Consider the following 26,479-nt stretch of genomic DNA (forward strand, 5'->3'; position numbering starts at 1 on the left):
GCAGCTGAAATGCCAACAGTAGAGAAAAAAAGGGAGTCGAGAGGCAGTGCGAGTTTTAAAAATAATCGTGGTTTATAAAACCCAGATATGACAGGATCACCAAAGTGTATACAGAAATACAAATACCATCAGGAAAACCATCATAGAACGGTGCTATACACTCGACATGTACAAACTACTCTGTAAAAGGGACTCGGGGAGGATGGGTCAGACATTTTTCTTTCTTTATGTCTCTTAAAATCACATTTAGCCACAATGTATTTATTCTATTATATTTTTTTTGTATCTTATCAAAGTAGAACATCCATCTACCAAACTACAGGACTATCACGTTCCGCTAGATTAGAGAAAGGGTACGAACAACATCACGAGAGAGAGGGAGGGGTGGACACGTATCAAGCACTTTAACAGCATGGGGGTTTCAGCAAGCAGTGGAAACACAATCACCCATGATAAACATGGGATGTCAGGGCTGAGGATCATCTCAAACACTAAATGTACAAAATAACCCTGTTTTTGTTTTTTGTCATTGGGTTACACATACTGAACATCTGTGAACAGACACTGGCCACTAAAACTCACAGAGAAGCATCTCAAAAACGCTTCCGATAAAGATCCTGGATCTGTTCATGAGATAATTCAAGAGAAGCTCAGGTAGATCTGGGATCAGTTTAACAGTATATTGTCATGGTGTGGGTTATCTCTGTTCCTGTGCCCTACAGTATGTCAAAGTGCTGCCAGCAGGGCGGTTTACAACAACAGATGTAACGTCCACAATATTTGCATGCACATTCACAAATGTACAAACTGTTTTACAGCTTCAGGAGACAGTAATGTGCCCCTCACACCTCCTCCATGAGCCCTGGACGCAAAGCCTTGAAAAAAGAAGGAATCACCAACAAGATACAACCAATCACATTCTCCAGTTCTATGGATTCTTTTCTATTCATATACAAATACATTGTCAACAGATTTACACATGAAAAGAGTGCAGGATCGTGACCAGTCAAAAACAAAACAACAATAGCTCCTCATCACCTAAAAAATACTGCTTGTCTTGGAGCAAAAATGGCAACGTATGAAATCAATCATTGTCACAGTGGCTACAATGATTGCTAATATACACGTCAAATAAATTAAGACCTATGTACAATGTGAAACTAAAGCAGCATGCAGGCAAGACAACAGAGCCTTTTTACAAAACTATCTGCTGTAGAGTTGTGCTCTCCGACACAAAAGTGAGAGGCAATGTGGGTTGTGTGTATGTGTGCCGTGTGTTATGCCTGTATACAGTTATGGTGTGTGTGTCCAGTGTATTTAAATGGATCGGGAAGCTACCCATCTTCTACATTTCAACATGTTTTTGAACTTTCTAGCTTTCTAGTTCACATTAAGCTCATTGCACACAGATGCTTTTCAGCCTTTTCGCCGCTATGGGAAAAACAGAAGTAGAAGAAACAGGACTTTCTGTCACACATTTGTCTCGTAGCTCTCTGGGCTTCGTCTCGCGACTGGCGGAGGGTGACACAGTGTAGCCACAGGGAGTAACAGTGGAGCGGAGAGCAAAGTGAGGGGGTCAAACAAGAAGAGAAACCCACAAACCAGAATTAAAATGAACATCCTTTCTTTAAAAGCCAGGGGGCCCTTTAACTGCAGCAGCAACACACCTTTAAAATAATAACAGTTCTGTAAGTGTGAGCTGCTGGTTTGAAAATAAGCAGAGGGGGCAAATAGTGGATGTCAGCTGTACAGCACATTTCTCCTGGTTGTTACCCACTTTTACTTATCCAAGATTAGTAGACAACATTTGATCTAACAAATCACAACCCTTGAAATCGTTTTTTTTTTTTTTTTTTTTTTATATAAAAGTGCTAAAATAATCAAGGCAACATTAGAGACAAACAAACAAACATTTATCTGGTGACAGGATCGCTGAATGTGCTGAAACCTGACTGTTTCAGGAGCTGTGAAACATGTCAGAGATTATTAACGCTTAAAGAGCCTTGAAAGAGCTTTTGCAGTTTTGCCAGATTTGACTGCCACCAAGTAATAACTTAATGGGAGCTTTAAAGTCGCCCAATCGTCATAAAATTCGCCCGATTGTTTTGTTTCAGATGGATGAAGATTTATGAGGTTTTCTGTCCATGTGCATTCTGTTTTATAAGTATAATTGGGTGAACCCAAATCAAAAGAGGCTGAATCATTTGGTCATAGCGCAAGTTTTTGTTGGAGGAAGGAACCCATATGGTACAAAAAGTAGCTCAAATTATCGACAAAGCATTTTATGTGCACAATTAAATAAAAAGTAGTTCAACTGGGTACACTACCGCCCGATCTGGCAACACTGAGCTTTTGTCAGGGTGTCTGGTGACCGTGAAGTGTGTTTTGGCGGTGGTTCTACAAACGTTTTCTGTCATTGCCCACTTTGAAAGGTGAAAAGAATTCTGTTGATATTGGAAAAACTAGTAACAAAATGGTCCAATCTGAATTTCACTGCAATAACATGTTGACCACAAAGGCTCTCCTGCTGTATTGATAGTAAACATTGGAGCAAGATGAGCCTTTTCCTATTTGATTTTCTTTCTGGTCAAACATGGATCGATCTTGTACTTTACATGTCGTTTTGCTGTCTGAATACATCTTGCTAGCTTAGCCTTGTTAGCATCGGCGCTGTCTTGTTTGGTTATTGTAACCATTCATTAATCAGATTCATTCAATTTTTTTAAAAAAGCGTACATTTGCCCCCCTGGTCCCACTCCCAGTTTGAGAACCACTGGCATATGCACTTTTGAAGGTAACATTTGGAGCTGTTGGCACATATTACTGGGATTTTCAACAAGACGGAACCTACCTGTTAAAAATGTGTACTTTTGTAAAAGAACAATCTTTAAACAAGCTTTGTGCAGGTTGGATGGACACATTCTTAAAAAGAAAGCTTTGGTAGTTAATGCAAAAAAATAGCAATGCACATACTGTAGCTAATAGGGCACTTTAAGATGACATGAGACACGATGATTCAGAAGTCGGTTTGCACTAATTTGAGGTCTGGGATAAATCAAGGTCTAACTATGAGCTTATTTAAAACGTGGCACAAGTCCAACCAAGAAAAAACATACCAAACTTTATAAAATACATTAACAATCATCGTGTGGATGCTCAAACTATTCTTACTAGTATAAACAACACATGTAGAAGTACTTAACAACTACAACAGAGTAATAATGCACATCAAAATATATTAAATATATTACAAAGCAACTTCACAGACTAGAAATGTTTGAATCAAAACATTGCTTTTTGTGGGTTTTTTTTCGTGTTTTGTGTATTAAATGCACTTTTCCTGCAAGTGCCTCCAGGTTGTTATTGTACACGGACGTTATTACAACTCAACCAAAAAATAAAAGTAGAAAAAGAATCAACAAGTTGAAACCAGTTGATTTGTTTTTGATATGCTGTGATTTGTGTTGAGTCCTTCCTCAGGTTTCTATTGATTGAGTCTTTTGATTGGCTTGTCTTCTCCCTGTTGATCCTAGAGTAGTTACAAAAAGGTGAGTAAACAGTCCTCTATGCAGCTTCTCCAAAATAAATCCAGAAAAAAAATCAAGAAAAATCTAAAGAAACACAAATGAAACACATACTTAAAAAAAAAAGTCCTTTAAAAAAAGAAGCCGATAATCCCGGGGCAGTGTGCTCTGTTTCCACTTATGTGCAGAAGATTTCCCTTGACGTCTGTCCATCTGTCTGTGTGTGTGTGTGTGTGTGTGTGTGTGTGTGTGTGTGTGTGTGTGTGTGTGTGGCATTAGCTCTCTTCTCAACTGTAGCAATATTACACTATGTTTGTGCTTTAGCAGGTTTTTCTTTATGTGTGTTTGCATTATAGTGTGTACTGACTGTGTTTCTCTATACTTATAAAGACCAAATATACTCATGAGGATGTAAAGATGAGGTAAATTGTCCAAAGTGAGGACAGTCTGAGGTCCTCACTGCTTTAAAGGTTTAGACTGAGGGTGGGGGGGTCACTACTCTTATCACTACACTAGAGAAGGGTCGAGGTTGGGTGTTAGTGAAGGAGGTCCTTATAAGTATAGTATGGCTGTGTTTGTGTGTGTACGTGCTGACGTTGTGGACTCAGCTGAAAGCCTCATCATCCGTGTCTTCAATTAGAACCTTTGTGTCCTTTTTCGACCTAGAAGAGGATGAAAGAATGCTCTTATTATTATCTGGCATTTCATTTCAACTGTTATGTTAATGTTGTTTTAGGTTTGACTTTGAATACATTGAGAGTTGCCTCTTGATCCAGGTCATACAACCGCTGTCTTCTGTGGTGTGATTTCATTTGGGTGTCTATGATACCTTTTACCTTGTCCCTGGAGCCCCACGGCTATCATTATCATTTATACATTTTGGTTGTTGTTTGTTCATACGATTCAATTGTCTAGTTCTTTTAGTTGCCGTTCTTCTTTTAGCTGTTTTCTGTATTTCTTAAAGTCAGACATTGTATTTCTGTCTCCATGTTTATAAATGGGTGGTGGACTGTGAAAACACCTGGGTCAACAATGGAAATAAATTCAAGATTTCATCATTAATATCCCTTAGAACGTCTGATGTATTGCATTTTATAAATATAATGTGGTCAGAAAACTAAACCGAAACCTAAACAAATTAAGTTCAGTTTTGTTAGCACCTTGTTTTCAGTTATTGTAGTGTCGTATTTATCAAGAACATGGTGACAACAAAAATGACAAAAATGTAAAATATCTTCAAGGTATCGATATATGAGATGGGTTTAATATCAGTAGATTTTACAGTAATTTGTACTCTTTGACCTCCTCGGTGGTTATAAATCAAACTGAAATACAAATGTATGAGTGCATGAGCCTGATATCAAGTGTCCATGTTGTTTCTTACTGTGAGGATAGTAGGGGGCGTCGGAGCGACAGGCTGTAGGACCTCTTCCAGGTCTTCTTGCCTGAGCGGTTCCGGACGCCGTCGTCCTGGTCCATCATCTGCTCCAGCAGCGTCTGGTCGTCAGCGTTGAGCGGCGCCACGGAGATATCCCTCACAGCACGAAACTCACCACAGTTATTCAGGTGCTCGTTCTCCAGACGGAAGAAGTTCCACACAAAACGCCTGCAGAGAGAGAGAGAGAGGGTGAGTAGGGTGAACCTGACGCAAGAGGTGTGAAACTGTATGTAGGAGCCACATACTGTATGTTGTTTATGGTGTCATTTGTATTATTTATTGATTATTGTGTTGTGCGCTTGTGTTGTGGGCGTTTTCATCGCGGTTTGAGCGGAAGTGATAACATATTTGTTTGCTTCACCTGTTGACCTGGGTTTTTTTGGGCTTTGACAGCGAGGGGGTGAGCCTGGGAGCGAACACTTTCTGTTGATGGCCGCACTAACGCACTTATTTCGACTCACAAGGTAACTTTACATTTGGTAACTGCAGTGCTAATTGTATTTTACGTGTGGAGGAATAAATCATTGCAATAACATCTCGGGCGCGTCACAGTGTGTTTATGCATCTCTCAGTGTGTAGTCCCTCGCGGCAGCACTTTGTTGGACTGCTTATAGCCGCAACACTGTATAAGAAATCAATGTGGGGGCTCATGGGGATGAGTGGCTTGAAAGAGAACCATGTGTGACTTTAGGTGTGTGTATAACAAAAATTGTTGTCATGTAATTGATACACACCTGAAGACCTCAAGGGGAGCCAGCACGGTGGCTACGATGTCACCCACAGAGTGGATCTTGGTCATTGTGGTCAGAGAGATCTGGATCGTCCAGGCAAAACGCAGGATCACATCTTCTATAATAGCACAGTAGTAGTAGGCCTGGACGCAGACGAGACAGGATTAGGGTGACAGTGTGCGTGTGCATGTGTGCCATGTACATGAGATTCATATCAGACGCTACCTTGTGTGGGTAAACAATTTCTTCTCTGAGAAAGGTGTTTTCTCCAGCTCCGCGGTCAAACAGGCCCCAGTCCATGCGCAGATCCCAGATCAGTGTGTACAGGGAGCTGATAATGGAGAACACGATCAGCAGGTAGAAGAACATGTCGGCGTCCGTGTGTCCTTGCTCTGAAATAAACACACAAACACAACTGATTGCAGATAACACAATTTAAAGATCAGACATGAAAGGAACTGTATTTGTTTTTTTTAAATGGTTTACAGAATCTACCACCTCACTCAAGCAAGTACTTTTGAAACAATACTTTGACCACTAGAGGGAGCCACCCTGCCATGAATACACTTGCAATGATTAATAGCCTGTGGACAATTATTACATTCAGAGTAAAACGTCCACTTTCATCATAACATTTTCTACCAAATGGAACATGACCAAACATCAAATTACACACTTTTAGCTTTTTCTCAGTTTCTTTTATTATAACAAAGTTTTACAATTATAACAAACGCTACTACTTCTCTATCTTTATGGAGGAGAGGTTATTACTTAAGTTACATACAGAAACTGAAATCATGTGTCCAGTATAGCAGCCGTGCGGTTTCTTTCATGTTGATTTGACCTCATTAATTCTCAATGTTGAACAAGAAGACATTTACAGTATATTATAGTATAATATGTACGTGTGTGTGCTTATCTCGGTGTGTGTATCCTAAATAATCAACAAATGAGAAACGGATGTAATATGCAGAGGCATTTACATGTACATCTTACATATTGTTTAATTCATTCAATATTTGTTTTCATATGGTTTACCCAGTGTGAAATGTACTGTATAATGCACTAGAGGTTTGTTTTGCTCTTAGTGTCCCAGCAATGAGAAAGCATGTAGAGAAGAATAAATATCAGTTTCATCCTTCTGTCCCACACAGTGTGTCCTACTTCTAATATCCAAAGACTCAGCACTTTATTGGCTGAGTAAATGTTTATACTTCTTAAAAGGGCAAGTACCTATATGCACTAACTTTTTCACTGCAGTTGCATGAATATATATATATTTTTTTTTATTTTTTAATTAAACATAACTATGAGATTAATTACAAGTCTGCTGGTTTCCAGATAAAGTTAGATTAGACTGTTCAATCTAGCGTCACATTTGCTGCACGTCTTCATAGACAGGTTTAATCTTTTGTTGACAAAATGCATGTTGGCTGTAATGTTAATAATTATTTGTCCACCTGCTCACTGCTAATGAGTATTTAACAAGCTCTAATGTTAGTTTACAATTGTTTGATGTACTGTATAATGTCAGAGTGATTATCCGTGCTCAGCAGTCTGTGTGTGTGTTTGCAGGAACACTGTAGATGTGAGTTGCTTGTTCCTCAGTGGGCACCCAGTGGCCTAACACAGGGACTCACACAGACAGAGAACGCAGCCACCAGACAGAGACCAGGCTCACTCCCATTTGTCATAGTCACTGTTTCTTCCTGCTACCAGCCAAAGAGACTCCGGGGAGCAGAGCGGGGACATTTCTAACGGAGAGTTACTGCTGAGCTGCTCTGTTAACTGCTGCATCCATTGTGCTGTTTGCTTCTTCAGCTGAGCGATGGGATGGATGGAAGTAGTCCTTACGGCCACACTGAGCTTTCCCAGCCATAGATTAAACTTAGTCCTGGACAATGGACTCTTTTCACTGGAGAATGTCCACTGATGTGATTCCCTCAGCTTGTAATGTGTGGAAGTATTTAACCCTTCAGTTTCTGTTAAGGCTGATGTGTCTTCCACCAGGCTGGTTCACCACTGGACCATTAAAAGGTTAAGCATGGTGAGATGGACATTGATTGGATGCTCATTGGGCTCAAGGGCTAGCGGCAGTCACTGGCTATTGTCACACACACACACACACACACACACACACACACACACACACACACACGCGCGCGCATGCGCACGCACGTACGCAACACACGGTTGCTATTGGCGTCTACAGGCCCTCATGAGGATAAACACTTCAGCAGGCTCATTTTATGCAACAGGCTCTGTCCACTGACAGAAACAAGTTCACACCAGGAACAATCACTCCCTGCTATTAAGTGATTTCTCATCAGTTGCCATGGCAACCCAATCTATCAACAAGGTAATTAAGAATCCTGCACCTGGAGACCACTCAGCAACAACCCATCCAACCAAATTTATGAATTCCAGTTCTCTCCAATCAGAGAGCTTCATCTGGGAAATGTCTGGAGATAATGGGCCTTGTGCAGGAACCACTCATACCAACAGATTTGTTCTTATGTAGTACTCACGAGGGGTTTAAGAGAATTTGTGGCATTCACCAATTTCCTCTTAGGTACGAGCAAAATTCAGTGGTCAGACCTGCGTACCAGTGATACACAGGTTCTCTCCACAGGACAAAACACACTTGCTTGACTAAAGAACCATAGTGTCTTAATCTGAATGAATTTGGAGTTTAAATATGGTACAGAAATGAACTAAAATAAAATATTAAACTAAAACAAACAATGCAAAATTAACAATTGATGGTGGGACTTGAAGCAGGAGCAAGTTCCACACTGTGAAGTTTCATTACTCTCTGGTGACATTTCTGAGTAAAACTGCCCATAAATGGAGCAGAACAGGTAGCCTTATATCGTAATTTTAGGGATGTAAATTAGATTATGCTAGAGATCAAATATCATGAACGTGCATCTCCCCATAAACAGGTGGTGTTCAACAGGCTGAAACAAGCGATGCATGACAAGTATGTACAGTAAAGAGAGTTTGGTGAATCTGACAATCAAATCAAACACTCGTATGAGCAAACCTCACGGAGAAAAGCATATGAGTTTTAGGATAAGAATACAAAAAAAGCTTCTTGCATAAGGCCCATTATTCACATGCACAGTTAACTCCACTGTGTCTGGCTGCTGGTGTAAATATATTAACTGTAGCAGGAGTCTGTTTGGCCTGAGCAGGGGTGAATTAGAGTTCAAGGAGACAGAGAGAAATTTGACTAATTTTACTCTTTTATCTTCATTGGTTAACGTTTGTGTTTGACTGAGGGTGTGTGTGTGTGTGTGTGTGTGTGTGTGTGTGTGTGTGTGCGTGTGTGTGTGTGTGCTGCAATTCTTCTCTTGATAATGAATGAGGGGTCAGAACATGAAATGAAGTTATAAAAGCTGTCAGCTCTTGGCTCATCTCTATTCCAGCAGAGTCCAGCAGACATGTGTTCAGCCCCGGGCTGGTAATTACACTCTCCTCTCCTCTCCTCTCCTCTCCTCTCCTCTCCTCTCCTCTCCTCTCCTCTCCTCTCCTCTCCCATTTAATTATTCGTGTTTTGATATATCTATTAAGTCTGTGAATCACCATCCCTTTCATGTCAATCTCACCTCTCTTGCTTTCTTTGTTACCTCTTCCATCTCTCCATCTAACCTTTCATGTTTTACCTCCCTCTCTGTGCTCTATCAGCTCTAAATTTTCCTCCCCTCACTACCACAGTCAGCCTCTCATAGAGACCAGCAGGACTAATGTTCCTCTTTGGTCCTGGTTATTTTAGCTGGTTTTGGGAGTTTTTGATGTGGATGTCACAGACGGAGGGATATCTTAAAAACAACCTGTGCATTGACAGGTCAAACAGCCATCTGCATTTCTTCTCATTTATGATCTCTCATTTTGTGCATTATGTGATTTCCCCCACCAAACAACAGTTCTCTGTCTATCAGGTTGTGCTATTCTTGCCCAGCATGCATCATCCTTCTTTTGCCTGTCCATGAGATAAATCTTGCTGGTTTAAATTAGAATTAGGCCTGTACCTCCCCTGCATCTAAAACAGCAATAAGCCTCAAGCCAATGTACATAAAGCTGAGACTGTATTGATCCTGAGTACAGTAACTGCTTTATCGCCAGGCCTCACACGGTATCGTACTGGGTTTGGGAATTCTGCCTAAACCAGAAAATCCTCCAGGAAATCCTCCATCATCTCTGGTTACAGGTCTCGGAGCATCTGCTGAGATTACAGTTTCATGACAGTGTCCAATCACTTCTTCACAGCACTGAACTGAACGCTTCTCTGAGGGGAGAAAACTGCTTTGGTCGCTGCACCACATCAGAAATGATTCAACCCTTGAATCCCACATTGACACAACACAGCCAAAAAAAAAAGTTTATTTCTAAAAACTGCATCACAGTTTGCCACATGTACACCAGAGAGCAGACTGTACCTCATCATTTTACAAATTTACAAATGTAAGAACTAGACACTGAAGACCACTCAGTCCTCTAAAGAGAAGCCTGTGATTATGCCTGAAGTATTTTGCTTTCCCGGAGCTAAAATGTGTGCAGTTCCAGGAATAAGTGAGGTGGTGAGGCAGTGAGGTCACACAGAAACCATCAGGGCTGTGATCAGGTTAGCAAAGAAGGTGACACCTCCACAGACAGACACTGGGAGCACTGCCGGATAGCGACTGACACTCCAGCCCCCTTTTACAGCTGGACCCAGCAGTGAGAACATGACACCACACTGCTGTCTGTTCTGGCAGATGCTGGTTAATGCAGGAAGACTGGGCATCATCTGTTCTGCCTACACTATAAGACTATAGTAGAGGCTTTTTTTCATACCTGTTCTCTGTACATATATTGCTTTAGAGGCTCTTAACTCATAATTTCCATATTTAGAAGATATTCGGACATTGGTGCCCACATTTGTTCATCAAAGGCTTTAAAATTGACCATAACAATAATTTCTGCAGCGGATACATCAAATATCTCCACAACAGGCAATTTGCTCAACCGTCAATTCACTTTCCGTGCGTGTATGCCTTCCCACCCTGCTCCTTTGCTTAACCAGTGATTGGTCTCAGCCTCCATTATGGTGCAGGATGAAAGACATCTTCATACAGAATAACACATGAAGAGAGACCATTAGTCTACAGGCTTCAGACCAAAGGAGGAAGGAGGATATGGTTTAATGGACGCCTCTCCTACCGAGCTGTAGAAGAAAAAAAGTGGTCTGTCTGTCTGTCTCTGTTTCGTCCTGGTTCATTCAATATCAGATCACTGGCGGTCAGCTTAGGAAGCAAGCGTATTGATTTGAATTTATATCGGAAAAGAATAAAGTCAAGCTGGGAAATAACATTTAGCGGTTTGAAAGGCTGAAGATGACGTTTCATAGCTGGCATTTTACTGGCAAATAAATATATAAACTGGCATCTGAGAAGAGTTTGTATATGAGCGGCAGAAAAAAAACTGCTTTCAAACGAGCCGCTTGGACAAAAATATCTGTGATGGAGAACTGAAATACAAAGCATGCATGCTGAAGGGACGCATTTATTGCCTGGGTGCTGTGTCTTTGAACATGGATTCCTTTGTGATACAGCTTCTGAATCAGAATAATTGCAGGCTAATTGTGAAGCTGTCGGAGGGAGAGTGACTTGACTTTTAATAATAACCACTCTCTCTTTTTGCCTTCCAATCTTGTTCTTGGTAGATCTCAAACACACTCTTTCTTTCTCTCTATTTTTCTTCTCCTTTTCTCTGCTCTGTCTCTTCTTTCTCTCTGGCTTCATGCCCACATATTGAATGCCATATTGTGAGAGCAGAACCTTGTTTATCTGTGGCTGTGTTTGAAAAACCTCTCCCATTTCCATTATAAAGCCCTCGGCACTGACAAGGAAACCAAGGCCAACTTCTAGCATTTGCACTTAAGGTCACCTCTGCTTTCTCAGCACACACAACTCAATTCCAAGGCTCAAAAAGCCTGTGTGTTGTTGACATGCTCCTATAACAGCGACACAAATACTGTTGCTGTTCTGGGCTCCACTGTGATTCTGAGCTGGATTTTACAGCACTGTAATTGACATAAGATGCATTTACATATTATCCGTTTACTCAGCTCAGATCAAACCTCCTACCTGGGGTACATGACACATAAAATAGATATTTGAGTGTAGATATATTTGTGTGTCCTACCTCTGTGTGTGGCATAGAGCGCAGCGAAGGTGACGACAAAGAAGGTGGTTGAATATTTCCCAGCATTCACCAGGTGAGGGAAGGCCCTCTTGGTGTCACGGTAACGCCTCAGGCATTGTATGAAGCGGAACCAGGCGGGCAGACACTGGATGATGGCACGCAGTCCGTAAGAGTAGCTGTGGCATACATGGCCATCAGAGTCTGGAATAGAATAAAACAGTGCATCATTATGTTATAATTTTTTGTTCTCATTGTCTCTGTCTTTTCTCTAAAATAATGTCCTCCCCACATTGCCCTTCCCACAGAGAAGCTCATCAATATGAGAGTCACATGGCGACCTCTGTGTGGCCAAACATTTCCGATCCATTAGCCACGTGTTAATTGGCTGTGCGGAGCCCTATGTGTCAATGTTGGTGGAGTGGACGGACAGCAATTAAAACCATTTCACATCACAGTCCCTGACGGCATAGCGCAACTGTCTGGCACACGGTCAACTTAGTCAGAAACATTTACAACCAGGAGGTTTGTGTCTTTATCTCCATATTGCAATGCGATGCAGCAGGTGAAAAATAAACACTGATATTAAAAATAAATTAGTGCTTTGGTGGCCGGGGTTAGCTCAGTTGGTAGAGCAGGCGCTCATATATATAGAGGTTTACTCCTCGACACAGCGGCCACGGGTTCGACTCCGACCTGTGGCCCTTTGCTGCATGTCATTCCCCCCTCTCTCTACCCTTTCATGTCTTCATCTGTCCTGTGGAAATAAAGGCCTAAAAATTTCCAAAGAAATTATCTTAAAAAATAAAATAAAAAATGTGTGCATATATTCACATAGTATCTATACCATTCATCTGTAATGTTTAGTGCAAGTGTTTCAGTTTACTGTATGTTTTTGGTGTTCCCAGTTTCCACAGGCCTCATCTATGTAAATTTACTTAAGTTAGTATATTTTCCTTAATTTCCTTAAAATTTCCCAGAGTGCTTTACAACAACCCCCTGAGAACAGGTATGAACTCTGTATACAGTTGATGTTTCTACATGCACAGTATGTAAATACAGCAAAGCAAACAAACAAAACAAAACCCAATATTTACTTACTTGAACTACATTTTTGTCGACTGAGGCTGCTGTTGAAGTATTTTTGCCTATTATTGAGGGAAGTTGGGGAAATGGTGAGTCTAGAAAGAGGGACCTTCTCTTTGATTATAATGGGCTGATACCAAAACATTCTCTTTAATGTTTCATGAAACGCATTTATTATTATGGTTGTCCATTTATAACTACTTTTATTTATATAGAAATGAGAAATGTATAGCCAAAACAAAAGTGTGCCCAGGAATCCCAGGTACTATGCTTTTAGCTCTTTAACAACAAAGCTGTATTTTAGGGTATTTATTTCTGTAGCTGGGCATTCACCTTCCCCTCCCTGGCTCCTGCTATGTTTCATCTGTTCACAGACAACATTGCAGAGGACATAGAGTTTAAAATTAAGTCATACTGAACATGGATTCATTTCTCACCCTTCAACTCGGGCAGCAGGCCCTTGCTGTTGCTCCACTGCAGATCAAAGATGTAGTAGCAGATGAGATACTCTAGGTCCATCAGAACAAACACCAGAGAGTTGAGCTGATCAGCCAGCCAGAAGTCTGCAAACTCCACCCGGTGAAACGGTGCTGTGAAGACACGAAACTGAAAACAGACAAGAGGGGAAAGATAAAAAGCTAAAATTTAAAGAAAGTTAAAATCTTATAATAATATGTATATATCAATGAGTTATAAAAGCATCTAAGCAAAACATATGCATCTGACCTCACTGCTACAGTGAATTCTGATTGTGTGTATGTGCTTTTAACACTGGGATTAATTAGTGTGCAATTGTCGCAGTTCCTCAGTTAAGAAATGCAAAGCAGGGAACAACTTTTATTAATGATCTGTAACCCATGTAAGGATCGAGCCTCCAGACTACCTTATCAGCACACAACAGGACAACCTAATGAGTCACACTTTGTGTCAGTGTGCATGTATCTGTTTACTTGTGTCACTACTCACAGGTGTACAACACACACACATGAAGTGGTGGGATTTGGCTTATATGAGTTATGCTATTTGGGATATGACTTTTGGCAGGAGCTTGGTTATTGACTGTGCTTTGTAAAATGATCCAACGCTGCTCGACTCTTTCCATTTACCCCCCCAGGCCACATCTGACATTCAGGAGCGACTGTATACCTCTCACCATGTACAGTACACTTTCAGGCAAACCCACATACACACACTCTCCCTACATTGAAAATGTCAAAGAATATTGATCTTTCTCTTTTACACATATCAGCTCATTTCAAATTTCTCTTAACCTGTCAATCAAAGCCTGTATTGATCGAGTGGCCATCTCACCTATATCCACTCTATCTGTGTGGATGTCTCAAGGCTAAGCCTTCTGCAGTGATGTGGTTAGGTTTTCATTTCTTGAGCAAACACTAGTAATCCAGGTACTACATCTGCAGTTTGTCCTATAATGAAATCTTTGTCCTTGGTCCTGGCTGGTGTTTATTGTCAGATGAAATTAGCACACCTGTCATGGAAACATTTTATAGCATGCTAGAAAAAAACTGATTGTTTGTTCCAACAAAACTACAATTTCTCCTGAAACATCCTTAATCACTTATTGCGTATTCCATGAGGCAACATGTACATGACAACCATGAAAAACAGCTCATATCAGCTCTAATTTTATGTAGGTTGCTATGATTGCTGAGGACCAATCAACACTAAGGCTGATTATGGAGCCACATCAGGAGGGCTAAGGGAGTGTTGCTGAGGACTGTGGGGAGTTGTGAAGGAAAGGACAAGAATATGAGGACGGGAGGGGGTCCTGCTGCTTCTGGGGGGAGAGGCAGGGAGGAGGAAGAGGAGGAGGGACAGAGGCGCTCAGGGCATCAGCATACTGATAGATCTGTGCCTGTAATGATTGCACAGTCACAACCCTCCACCTCCCCTGGGACGTGGCTGCATTCTATTATCCCTCAACCCCCTGCCCTCTGTCTCGCTACACCCCCTCAACACACACACACACACACACACACACACACACACACACACCTCAATCCTGCATAGACAAAGAACAGTCACATATGAGGGTTTTGTAAACACGAGGCTTGAGATAGATATCTGAATTGTACATGCATTCATTGTGTGGGATAGAGATACACACACACACATACGCACACACAAACAAACACACACACACACACACACACACACACACACACACACACAGGGCATATTTAAATTGTGTCAGCAGCACAATACGTAGCAAGATAGCTCCCAAATAGTAATAAGAGACTAATTGCTTCCACAAACACGTAATTCTTTTCTGGGCCTCAGTGACCAAGTTTCAGTGACCGGTCATCCCACATTTTGTAAGGACAATGCAGTAAAAACAAATCTCCAGTCCCTTTAACTTAAGATAACAATGTTTTGCTTTTGACTCTTCACTTGTATGGCGGTATTGTTTTGGAACACTGTATACATTTGATTACTTATATAGTTTTAAATAATCATTGGTGAAAGGTGTTAAGGTCGGGTAAACTTTTGGTTTTGTTGTTTTGTCTTAAAGTACACATGTTTTGCAATTTTGTGCACATGCATAACAATAACCACCATTCTAATTAATACAAATAACTACACACTTCACATTAAACCTGGCTCTTGCACTCTGTGCTTTAATTTAAGTTTGTTCTAGGTTAATACTTTATTTAACCTGAGCCCACATACTGAGCAGGTGTCTCACATCATCTCATCTTGTTTGCATTTGGTTAATTTGGTTATGGCAGTCCTCTAAAGTCTAAAGTGTTAATTACTGCTCACAGTTGTCAACATTTGTCTTTATGTATCCATGGACCTTGGCGTATTTATACAGCTTGGATTACATTCTTCTTGTAAAACACCACCAAAGTTCAAATGTCATCGTTGTAATTCTTTCAAAATAAAGTGGCGGAGGTATAAAAGATATGCTCCAATAGATAAATGAGTGGACTGACCAGCAGCTTGAGAAGCCAGAAACGTGATTTGTAGTAGCAGGTCTTGAAGGGGTTGAGGAGGAAGAGCACCATGAAGCCATAAAGGATGAGCGGGTTGATCTGCATGGGGAGGTAGATGTACTCTGAGTAGAGACAGGAGAGGATGCTGAGACACCACAACACACCCAGGAATCCAGCAATCTGAAGCACACAGGGAAAAAAACAGAAGAGTCTGGCATTAAAAGAAAGCATTTTTGACACATAATCACAAATAACAAGACAATCTGAACAATTCTGCGCAAATTATGTTTTGTTTTGTTATTACAGAATATAAATGAAACCCTGTGGACATTAGGTATGTACAGTTTTATGCCGACTGAAATAAATAGTAATGTGTTCCTTGAATGTGGATTACCCTGACGACTCAACAACCCCATTCAATCATTTTGCATATCTTTAAAATGCATGATCACTTCACCACACTCATATCAATCTGAAAACATAGTGTGTGTCTTCATTACAGAGAAAAAGTTTATTTTCTGAAGACTCATGGCTCTCATTCAGTAACAGAAATAATTGCTTCCATTTGTTTCCTCATTCTGACCTCAAACAGGTGTTGGTGTGAGAGGTTGTTTCGGGGGTTGATCTCGAAGATGAGGACATGGTTGACTCCAGCCTGTCTCCATCCGTAAGTGTTGATGCCCAACAGGAAGAGGAACTGGATCAACAGGAAACCTCCCCGATAGATCCGCACAAGTGGCCACACGTTCTCGAAGCGGAAGAACACAGCACCTGATAAAACCACAGTGGATGTTCTGCTTTTAAAGATAAAATATGAAACCCTTGACTGTGTGTGACACATCTGAGGTAAAACAACAATGAAATCCTGCCAATCAGGCTCTGTATGAATTTTAAACAATCTACTAAAACTGCCAGTTATCTTACAGTGACATATTACAAATTGTGCAGGACTCAACAGGATATGAAAAATGTATGAATCTGGATGTTTATGTGACTTACCAGTAAGGACGAAGGCGATAGCGAGAATGATAAAGAAGCCGCAGTAGAGACCCACACGGAAGGTCGTCCAGGCCAAAGCAGGCTGAAGCAGGCAGAGAGGAATACAGAAAAACATTATTAATAATGTTCATAATATTAATGAATAATACACCTAACCACTTTTCTATATATATTAACAGTTTTACATATACTGTATATGCATATAGATTGCAATCATTGTCTATGTAACTACGGCTTTTTAATTGAATGTGTCAGCATATAAGCCACTCCTTTTATCTGCTTGAATATATTTATTACAGTATACACATGCCTGCAGGGTAAATGGAGAGATCAATAGTCACATAACACAATTCAAGTCAGACATGACAGTAATTAATGCATTAATAACAGTAGATATAACATAGGAGGGTAAAGTGCCACTAGCCTCGATTATTTCTGAAATATATCCTGTTCAACAATGGGAAGGCACTTATAAAATCAATACTAAAGGCTCTCATGGTTTCTCTCTCTCTGTCTCTTCCCATCTTCCTCCCTTTCTCCATTTCTCTCATAGCAAACGTCTCACCTTTTGTTTTTAACCTTTATTATTCACAGGGTTCAAAATTAACTTTTTCGTCCACCAGCCAAATGACTAGCGAATGTTCAAATTTCACCAGCCACTCAATAGATTACTATTGTTTTTTTGGATGGTGAGTGAAGCAAATTTACAAGCCACTTGAATATTTAACCAGTAATTTGGCTAATAGATTAATAATTTTACTAATTTTGAACCATGATTATTCACCTGCTGGGATATGCTCAGGCATGGACAGCAAATTTGTATTCAGGTCATTTAATACTGTAGAGGGGAAAATGCCTTGTGAGACAAAAAAATATGATATCTGCACACATTTATTAGTTATTTTATTTCAGTTTGCAGCCTCCCTGACACAAACTGCAGAGGAAAATGGCTGATATTATTGAACGGACACTCTCTGTAAATGCTTGAGAGGTTTTAAGTCCAAAGGTTTGAGAGGCACAAAGAGGCCTCATATCACTTGCTTTCCAGTGTAACCAGCTGTACTTCTGACCTGAGCTGCCCCCAGTGGAGGAACTCTCAACCTCTTCATGGCCCTCTGACGATCTCCTCCCTCCAGCTCTGTGGTGACGATGGTCTATACACACACACAAACAAACAAACAAACAACAATGATTTACAACAGTGATCTTTGTATTATAGCTTGTATGTGTGTGTTTGTGCGTATGCGAGCAGGCACCTCAGTCTCGGAGATGAGCTGCGTGATCTTCTTGCAGGTGTAGAAAGGTGCCACCTCAACATGAATCACACGCCAGTCGGCTCCGCGAGAAGTATCCAGGATCTTGTCATGTTTCTTCAGGATTTTACGGAAACCAGTGAAGTTCAAGTTCTGCGGACGGCAGCGAGGAAACAACTGTTACATACCATAGATTGGAAGATTTATTTATTCCGAACTGCTGCAGGAAACATAAAGCGGCAAAACACACATTTTGTGATATGAAAAAGTTTGTGATTATTACTCTAAATATTGCTTCCTTCCTTATTTTGAAACATTGCATTCTTTTCTTTGAAGACATTTTCAGCCTTGACTCAACCTTGAATGCAGGTGTGTCTGAGAATGTGTGAGTGTGTGTAATGACACCTGATAGTTCTGGAGCAGGATGAGGCTGAGGTAGAACTCGCTGAAGGCTAGCTTCAGGTCCTTGATGTTGTGGTGTTTGCAGCGCTCCTCCTGTGACAGGTGGAACATCGTCTTGCGTCTCCGCAGGCCGGGCGGAGCGTTGCTCTCGCGCTGAGCGTCCAGTGAAGACTGCAGCTCATTCTGCAGCGTGGCAGAACGTCTCTGTGCTTCAGCAAGCTTTTCTAGGGTGGAAATAATTAAAAAGAGAGTTTTTAGCTTTTCATATAGCTTATTATTGCTTATTATTGTGGTGCTTACACTGCACCACATTCACACATATTTTTAATGAACGTATCCACACTTCTTACTCAGTAGTTACAGTATATTCTATGTAGTCTGACCTGATGACTTCATTTTGAGTCCTGTTCTACTATGCATTGTTAGTTTTGAATGAGGGTTAGGAATTAATATTATTAAACAGCATTAATATGCGTGTTTTGGTAATCTAACCAATATGCATGAAAAGAAAAAAGACCCTTCAGTTTTGCTTTTGCCTGACAAATGTCTGGTAAGAGACGCCAACTAGCTGCTTCTTCCTTTTGTCAAAATAACAAGCAATTACAGAAAAGGTAGCAAGAAAAAAAATCTTTTATACACCCTGTCCCCTCTGCTCTCCTGCTGTCTGTTCCAGGAAGCATAAGCATGTAGACTATTAGGCTGAGCTGACATGTAAATGCTGCAGAGGAAGGAACCATTATCTGGGTCAGAGATAGGTTAATATACCCAGAGAGAGAGAGAGAGAGAGAGAGAGAGAGGGAAGCAGTCACAGGGCAGTAACCTGCATTTCATTAACTATCTTGCATTTCGTCTACCTGGTTTTCCGACACACATTAGCCCTCATTCTACTAATGCATAACAGGTTCAGTCACTACAATAAAACCCACATGTTTTCTTGCCCCATAAGTTCTCCTTCACCCATTCTCCTCTTCCTTCTATTTTTATGAATAACCTGCTAAAAACAGAAGTAGAAGCAGTTTTCATTTAGTACAAGGAATAACTACCATTGAGTTGCTATTTCCATTAGGCCATCAGTCTATGAATTTCATAATTCATAATTATCATAATCACACAGACTAAGGTAAGTGGTTTCTTCTAATAAAATCAAACTTGTCATTTTCATACAGGCAATACATTTTGCCAGTTCTTTTGACCAATAAGAGTAGGCTGAGTGTTAAGTCAGTTTGCAGGCTGGCTAGCCGATTTTATGCACATCCTCCTTGATGTCTTTTTAAGTTATATTCATACTACAGTAGTTAACTAGCTTTAGTATAAACCTTCCTGTAATATGCTGCCAAACGTGGAGAATACCATGTTTTAAACCCCTTTTAGGCAATTCTTCTTCACATTCCCTTGCAAATTAAATATTGTATCTTTTTAAATGTTTTCATACGTGTAAATAAAGAAACAAAAAGCAAGCAAGTGTGTTTACTTCTTGCTTTTTGAAACTTGCAAGTCATGTTTTCTCGTGCAGTGACTTGCAAGTTCAGACCTGAAGTCACAATAAGAACACTGATATCTCCTTGCAGTGCTGTTTGTGACAGCAGTCTGATAACACACCAAATCTGATTTGGTTTGAAGCATACTGGCAGCCTGACAGTCTGGGGAGCCGGAGCTCCAATAGCTCTTCCTCTGTTCTAAACTGGGAAAAACAGAAGTGATGATGTGGAGGGTGACTTTCACGCTTTGTTGATCCAACACACACACACACACACACACACACACACACACACACACACAGTTAGTGTGTTTCACTGCACACACACACACACACACACACACACACATGAGATATCACACTACCTTCCTCACAGGAATGCTTCTTTGACATCTCAATTCACAGTAATCCTTCTACTCGATTTATACAGTCTGTCACAGCAATGCTTGGATGAATACATGACAACAACAGCAGGAGGCGTGAGAAAGTCAAGACCCTGACTGCCACACAAGTAGCTTTAGATTAAATTTGAGGATTGCAGTGGCACGTCACAACAGAGGACATGGCTGGACAGTTCATGTGTGGGGCTAATGAACCTAGAGGTGTAGGTGGTTCAGATTTCAACTGGTATGGGTTTAGTGGAGAAGTTTAAAGAGCCTGTTGTTCTTTCTCAGCTTTCAGAATTAAAAGACTGTGGCCGGGCTGGCTCAGTGGGTAGAGCAGGCGCACATATACTGAGAGGCTTATGCCTCGACGCAGAGGTCGAGGGTTTGAGTCCGACCTGTGACAACTTCCTGCATGTCTTCCCCCCTCTTTCTCGCCTAGCTGTCCTATCAATTAAAGGCGGAAAAGCCCAAAAATGAATCTTAAAAAAAAAAATAGAATTAAAAGGATATTCTATTAAAACAGCAGTCTGCAAAAATGTTGTTTTGGTGTGTTCCCATCAAGATGAAAGTGTTGTCTAACAGGCTCGATTTAAGTGCAATGCAGTAGAATGGCTTTGAGAGGTTAAGGACCCCTTTCAGAGAGAGATACAGAAGGAAAGAGCCATGGGGAGGCAAATGTCTTATGTAAAGTCAGCACACGATTTATCTCCATCTATCCACCGCAGTCTCTCTATCTTACAACCTATCCAGCTTTTTCAAACTACTACACACTGCACCCACACAGACACACACACAGACACACACACACACACACACACATACACAAACACATACAAACACATACATACATACATACATATACACACACACACACACACACACACACACACACACACACACAGTAAGTGGCTCCTCATGTGTGTGGAGGATAAACAAGACGCCTTAGAGCAGGAAGGAGACACTGATGTTTTCATACACAACATTTAACCAACCTCACAACTCAAGTCTGCTGAAGAGACGGTGACTCACTCTAATACAACATCAACAGACTTACACATGTCACATGTAGCACTGAGAACATCAGAAATGACAACTACGTGTTTGCTTTGTTCTATTCCTTATTCTGTTTTCATTCATAGAGACCAACACTAACATATACAAAAAAAAAATGAAAAGCCTCACAACTATGGGGACTATTAGTTTGATTAGCAAAAGTGTGCTATCTGACACCCTATTAGTAAACCCCCCCTCTACCCATATATAATGTAGTTGTAAGCAGATATAAATGTTTATTTGATGTATTTAGCAACAACTATGATTCACCCTGTGGGCACCCATTAGAGGCTGCAGTATAAAGAGGCGAAGTCCCTCCCCTTCTGGTGGACCACCATGGGACCTTAATTCGGAAAAAATATGTACAGTAGTTAACGGGGAAAGACAAATTATTTTTTTATCCCGTTTAAATTGAGCCATGGATTACACACACATTACACACATGACAAGTTCGTTAATTTAAAAGATAATTTTGCAAGTCAAAAAAAGTCTCAGTTTGTCATAAAACTGTTGAAGTTTAAGACTGTGAAAATACTTAATTAGAAAGACTACACACTTCAAAGTCACATGGATGATGTGTCTCTGAAGCTTCAATGTCTGTGTGTTTCGTACCGGGATGTAACGTTAAGAGCAGCGGATCTTGCTCGTTTTTCGCCTCTCGGCTGATAAAAAGATGCTCGATAAAACATCAGGTAAGATAACGTTGTGAAACATAGCTAAGCTAGCTATCTATCGAGCAAGCCGAGCAGCAATAAGGTGACGTATTGTGCAAGACGAGATATGTAGCTTGTTCACTGAGCGGTTTCACACAAAACTAAGTGGTACTATGACAAACTCACGACAAACTGTGACTTTCTTCAGTTGCAAAATTATCTTTTAAATTGACAAACATCATATATGTTAATCCATGGCTCAATTCAAACGGGATCAAAAAATTATTTGTCTTTCCCCGTTCACTAAGGGGAAATGCATGCCCGTTCAAACAAGGCATGCAGTAGGAGGTAGTTTTATTTTACCTAAAGTGAAAACCAAATCAATTCAACGTTCAGTTAGGTACAGAGCAATGTGTGAATGGAACTCTCTTCCAAATACTATCAAACAACAAAACGTAAAAAGTATGAAACAAAAAGTATGGTTTTAAAAAATCACTTAAGAAATATTACCTTCAAAGATATTTCAATATTTAATATCAAATTAGAGAGATTCTGTCATAGGGCTTTTTGTTATATCCTATTTTAAAAAAATCTATTCGGGGTAGCGTAATCTTTTCAACTTCTTTTATATTATTTAATTATTTGTATTTTTTCTTTTTTGTGTGTGATTAATTGCGTTAATTGTAAAATATGATTTGTATTTTCAAATCTGAATAATGTCTTGGGCGTATGGTGTGTAATGTGATGTCATAAATTGTATTGTCACATGATAGATTGTAGGACCCCAGGAAGAATAGCTTTTAGCTTATGCTGAAGCTAATGGGGATCCAACTAAAACAAACAAAAAAACTACTGTACATATTTTTTCTGAATTAAAGTCCCATGGTGGTCCGCCAGAAGGGGAACTATGTTGTCATTATCTGCAGCAGATAATGTATGTGGATAATGAAAGACGAGTTAACAAGACATGGCCTCTACAGCAGCTTACAGTAAGCTTCTGGCATATGTCAGGAATCAAAACATACACTGTTGTTAAAGACTACAAAAATTTGAGGATCAAAGTATCTTCAGTAAATCAACCTCATGCTAACAAGATCTACAATGATTTATGTCTTGTTTATTTGCTGCTCTTGCCATCCATCTGCCAGTTATGTCCCATCATTAGGAGCTGAAACAATATTGCCAGTCAACATTGGCCCTCAGCTGACCTGTAGTTTCACCTACAGCCTCTAGAGGAAGCACACTCTGTCTTCAGATACCTCCAACTTCCCCCTGAGCTGAAGTTCGAGACCAGAATGCAACCTTGTGGTACCAGAATACCACAATATATCATGGCTTCCATCTCATGTTTCACGGTACACACATACTCCCTTGCTCCCTGAAATACACACAGGCAGGCCTGCTCGCATAAACACGACAACCACTGGCTACTTCAATCAAATGACCAAGATTAGACGGAATGTCATCTGGCACTGAAACAGGAATCTTAGCATTGATAAGTAAAATGTGCAACAACTCTAATATCTAAAATGATGATAGCTTATACCTATAACAGTCTCTATATCATTGGGGGGGGTAGCAGTAGCTCAGTAGGGACTTGGCTTGGGAACCAGAGGGTCGTCGGTTCAAGTCCGCGTGTGGACCAAGAACGGATTGTGGACTGGTAGCTGGAGAGGTGCCAGTTCACCTCCTGGGCACTGCCAAGGTGCACTTGAGCAAGGCACCAAACCCCCAACTGCTCAGGGGTGCCTGTCATGGGCAGCCCCCTCACATTTTGACATCTCTCCATTAGTGTATGTGTGTGTATTTCGGGCCTGTGCGTAATGTGTGTAATAACTAACAGAGTGAAAAAATGTTATTTCCTCTTGAGGAATCAATTCTTAACTCTTTCTAACTCTATTCTAATTCTAACTCTTAATGGTCTATACAATATATTATTAAACACCTCATGTAAAAGTGTTGAGGCAATAAAAAGTTAATCTAAGAGCAGGTGCAGAGTTTATTTGCCTATTAAGGGGGCTTTTATTTCAGAGCAGAATCAATAATAAAGATTTTTTTTCATTAAATCATGGTGATATTGCTTCAAATTGGTACAGATGATCAATTAAATTAAATAGTCAATTCCATAGTTCATCTGACTACCAGCCTAGCCTGACGTCGTCATACTCAGATTCTAGTCAGAATATGAGTCTGATACTGCTCCACTGGGCTGTGATTATGGGGCGTGTTTCAACCGAACCAGGAAAGAAAATGCCTCTGCACTCAATTGGATAGACCTCCAACCAATCAGAGCAACGGAGACAGACGTCACAGAAGCTGCAAGTCAAAGGCAGGCTTCGACAGAGCAAAGGCAGAGGCGGCAGTTTCTGTGTCTTGTGGACGGGTGTGGCAATGTGTATACATACGTGATCACAGTTCTCTGTTCCTCTTTTAAAATTAATGCGCTGTCAATATCTTCTATAACAGATGCTATGGCAGCCGTCTTTGTTGTAAACAAATTCAACCCAAGCTCTCTTTGGTGACGTGGTTGATTATGTTACTGTTGATCATCTGTCCATCATCGTATAAAGCCCGCCCTGACAATTTGATTGGTCCGAACACCTCTGGTTTGAGCATAGTTGCTCCACAACGGATCAAGTCCAGACCGAACTTCCTGACCTTAAATGTTGTGGGCGGGGCTAAGTTCGGCTGGCATCCAGGCTACTACCAGCCCAATAATCACACTATAACTGTTCAGTTTTTGGATCTGAAACTGCTTTACTAATTTGACTTTGATATTAGATACTCAGCATCAATCATCAATCATCAATCAAATGTAACTGAAGTAAATAAATACCTGAATAGAATGTGTTGATTTTCAGAAGCTCCTTCTCGCAGGTCTGGAAAAACCTCTCTTCAAACTTAGCGTAGTATCTCTTCACTGTGTCTTCATCTGTGACTGGAGAAGAAAAAAGAAGAGACAAAACATGGTGATTAGCTGCTTGCTGAAGGACACGAGTGTGTAAATATAAAAAGCACTGTTGCGCTTTTATAATCTCGACCTACGGAAGGGTTTTTGATTATGTTGCTCTATTTTGTGACACACACGTTTACGCCTCATAGCCGACATAAGCAATGACGAAGCACAGTCTACATTTTAGTGAGAAGCATTGACAGATGAAGCCATGTCAAAACTTTGTGTAAAGGACGGTAACAAGAACAGTGAACATACAGCAGAACACAAAGCAAAAGCGATGAAGTATTATAGACACCAAAACCACCTAAATGTGCCTAATAGATCTCTCCATGCTTACATGTTATTATACACCATTTTAAGTGATAATAAGTGAGACAACATCTCAATATGGGAAAAGTTGGAAGCCCCCCCACCCCCCACACACACACGATGAATCTCTGGGTCAAGTTCATACTAAACAGTTCCATTTATGTCAGTGGCTCTTTACTGGTATGTTAAACTTAGATTATGCCAAAGCAACAACAAAATGGGTCAACCAGGTCTGATAGTTTTCCATCACTTTTATTTATTAAATATTGAACAATATTTCTTATACCGTGTGCCACACATATTCTTTCCATTAACAGTTGACCTTTTCATCAGACCGGGTGTGTCATTGGTATTTCAATGTCCAATCCAAGCAAAATAAAGAAAGATGTGGGTTTTGCTGATATAGATATAGTGTCAGATCCAATAGTGATACCGCATTGTAAACATTTGCTATTATATAAAGTGAGCCTTGGCTGCAACTGGTAGATGTAGAGGCTTTCTATTCAACACGGTAATAAGAAAGGCGCCCCAGGCAGCGCAGCCTGTTAATTTCACTGCTCTATTCACACACAAGCACTCATACATGTTTGCAGCATGGGCGTATGAGCCTGTGATGAAAAGGTGAAAAAATTTTCAACAGCAGCTTTAAAGTCCAACAGCTTTACAAGGAAAATAAATGAGAACCTGCCCTCACACCCATGAAGATAATCAATTATAAGTTAATTAAACTGTGTTCTGCAGGTGAAAACACCGTACAAACTAAAGTTTTCAAGAAAGAGCATAAGAGATGAAAACTTCCTACAGCAGATGAGACCTGCTGCAAAATACTCTTCACTCTATGTTAGCCAAATTCTATGAGTGTATCAAAGTAGTGCTCATTAAACATCCCAAACAAGATCATTACAATAATGACAACAACTGAAAAATGGGACTGCATTATAGTAGTGAACAAGTTTCTAAACAAGGACAATGTTCCACTACCACTTACAGTAGCATCAACTAGGGGTGGGACAAAATATCAATACGGCAATATATCATTGTCCTTGTTCGTGCGATATGATAATCGATA

The 26,479-nt window shown here is 40.4% G+C and overlaps 1 protein-coding gene across 2 annotated transcripts in view; it reads right to left on the reverse strand.

The window, feature by feature from the left end:
- Positions 1-50: 50 nt before the first annotated feature.
- xpr1a (xenotropic and polytropic retrovirus receptor 1a) overlaps positions 51-26,479 on the reverse strand; it is a 71,865-nt gene continuing 45,436 nt past the window's right edge. For both annotated transcript variants that reach the window (XM_031306975.2, XM_036006860.1), the window contains exons 4-16: positions 24,982-25,083; positions 18,580-18,800; positions 18,178-18,327; positions 17,992-18,075; positions 16,922-17,003; positions 16,506-16,693; positions 15,923-16,102; positions 13,403-13,571; positions 11,883-12,083; positions 5,919-6,085; positions 5,697-5,836; positions 4,909-5,130; positions 51-4,186 (exon numbers count right to left, since the gene is read on the reverse strand). In XM_031306975.2, the coding sequence (XP_031162835.1) occupies positions 4,129-4,186; positions 4,909-5,130; positions 5,697-5,836; positions 5,919-6,085; positions 11,883-12,083; positions 13,403-13,571; positions 15,923-16,102; positions 16,506-16,693; positions 16,922-17,003; positions 17,992-18,075; positions 18,178-18,327; positions 18,580-18,800; positions 24,982-25,083 (1,964 nt within the window). In that variant the 3' untranslated portion in view covers positions 51-4,128. The remainder of the gene's footprint in view (positions 4,187-4,908; positions 5,131-5,696; positions 5,837-5,918; positions 6,086-11,882; positions 12,084-13,402; positions 13,572-15,922; positions 16,103-16,505; positions 16,694-16,921; positions 17,004-17,991; positions 18,076-18,177; positions 18,328-18,579; positions 18,801-24,981; positions 25,084-26,479) is intronic.

Source organism: Sander lucioperca, chromosome 11 (assembly GCF_008315115.2).
Source record: "Sander lucioperca isolate FBNREF2018 chromosome 11, SLUC_FBN_1.2, whole genome shotgun sequence".
In the NCBI taxonomy this organism is placed as follows: domain Eukaryota; kingdom Metazoa; phylum Chordata; class Actinopteri; order Perciformes; family Percidae; genus Sander; species Sander lucioperca.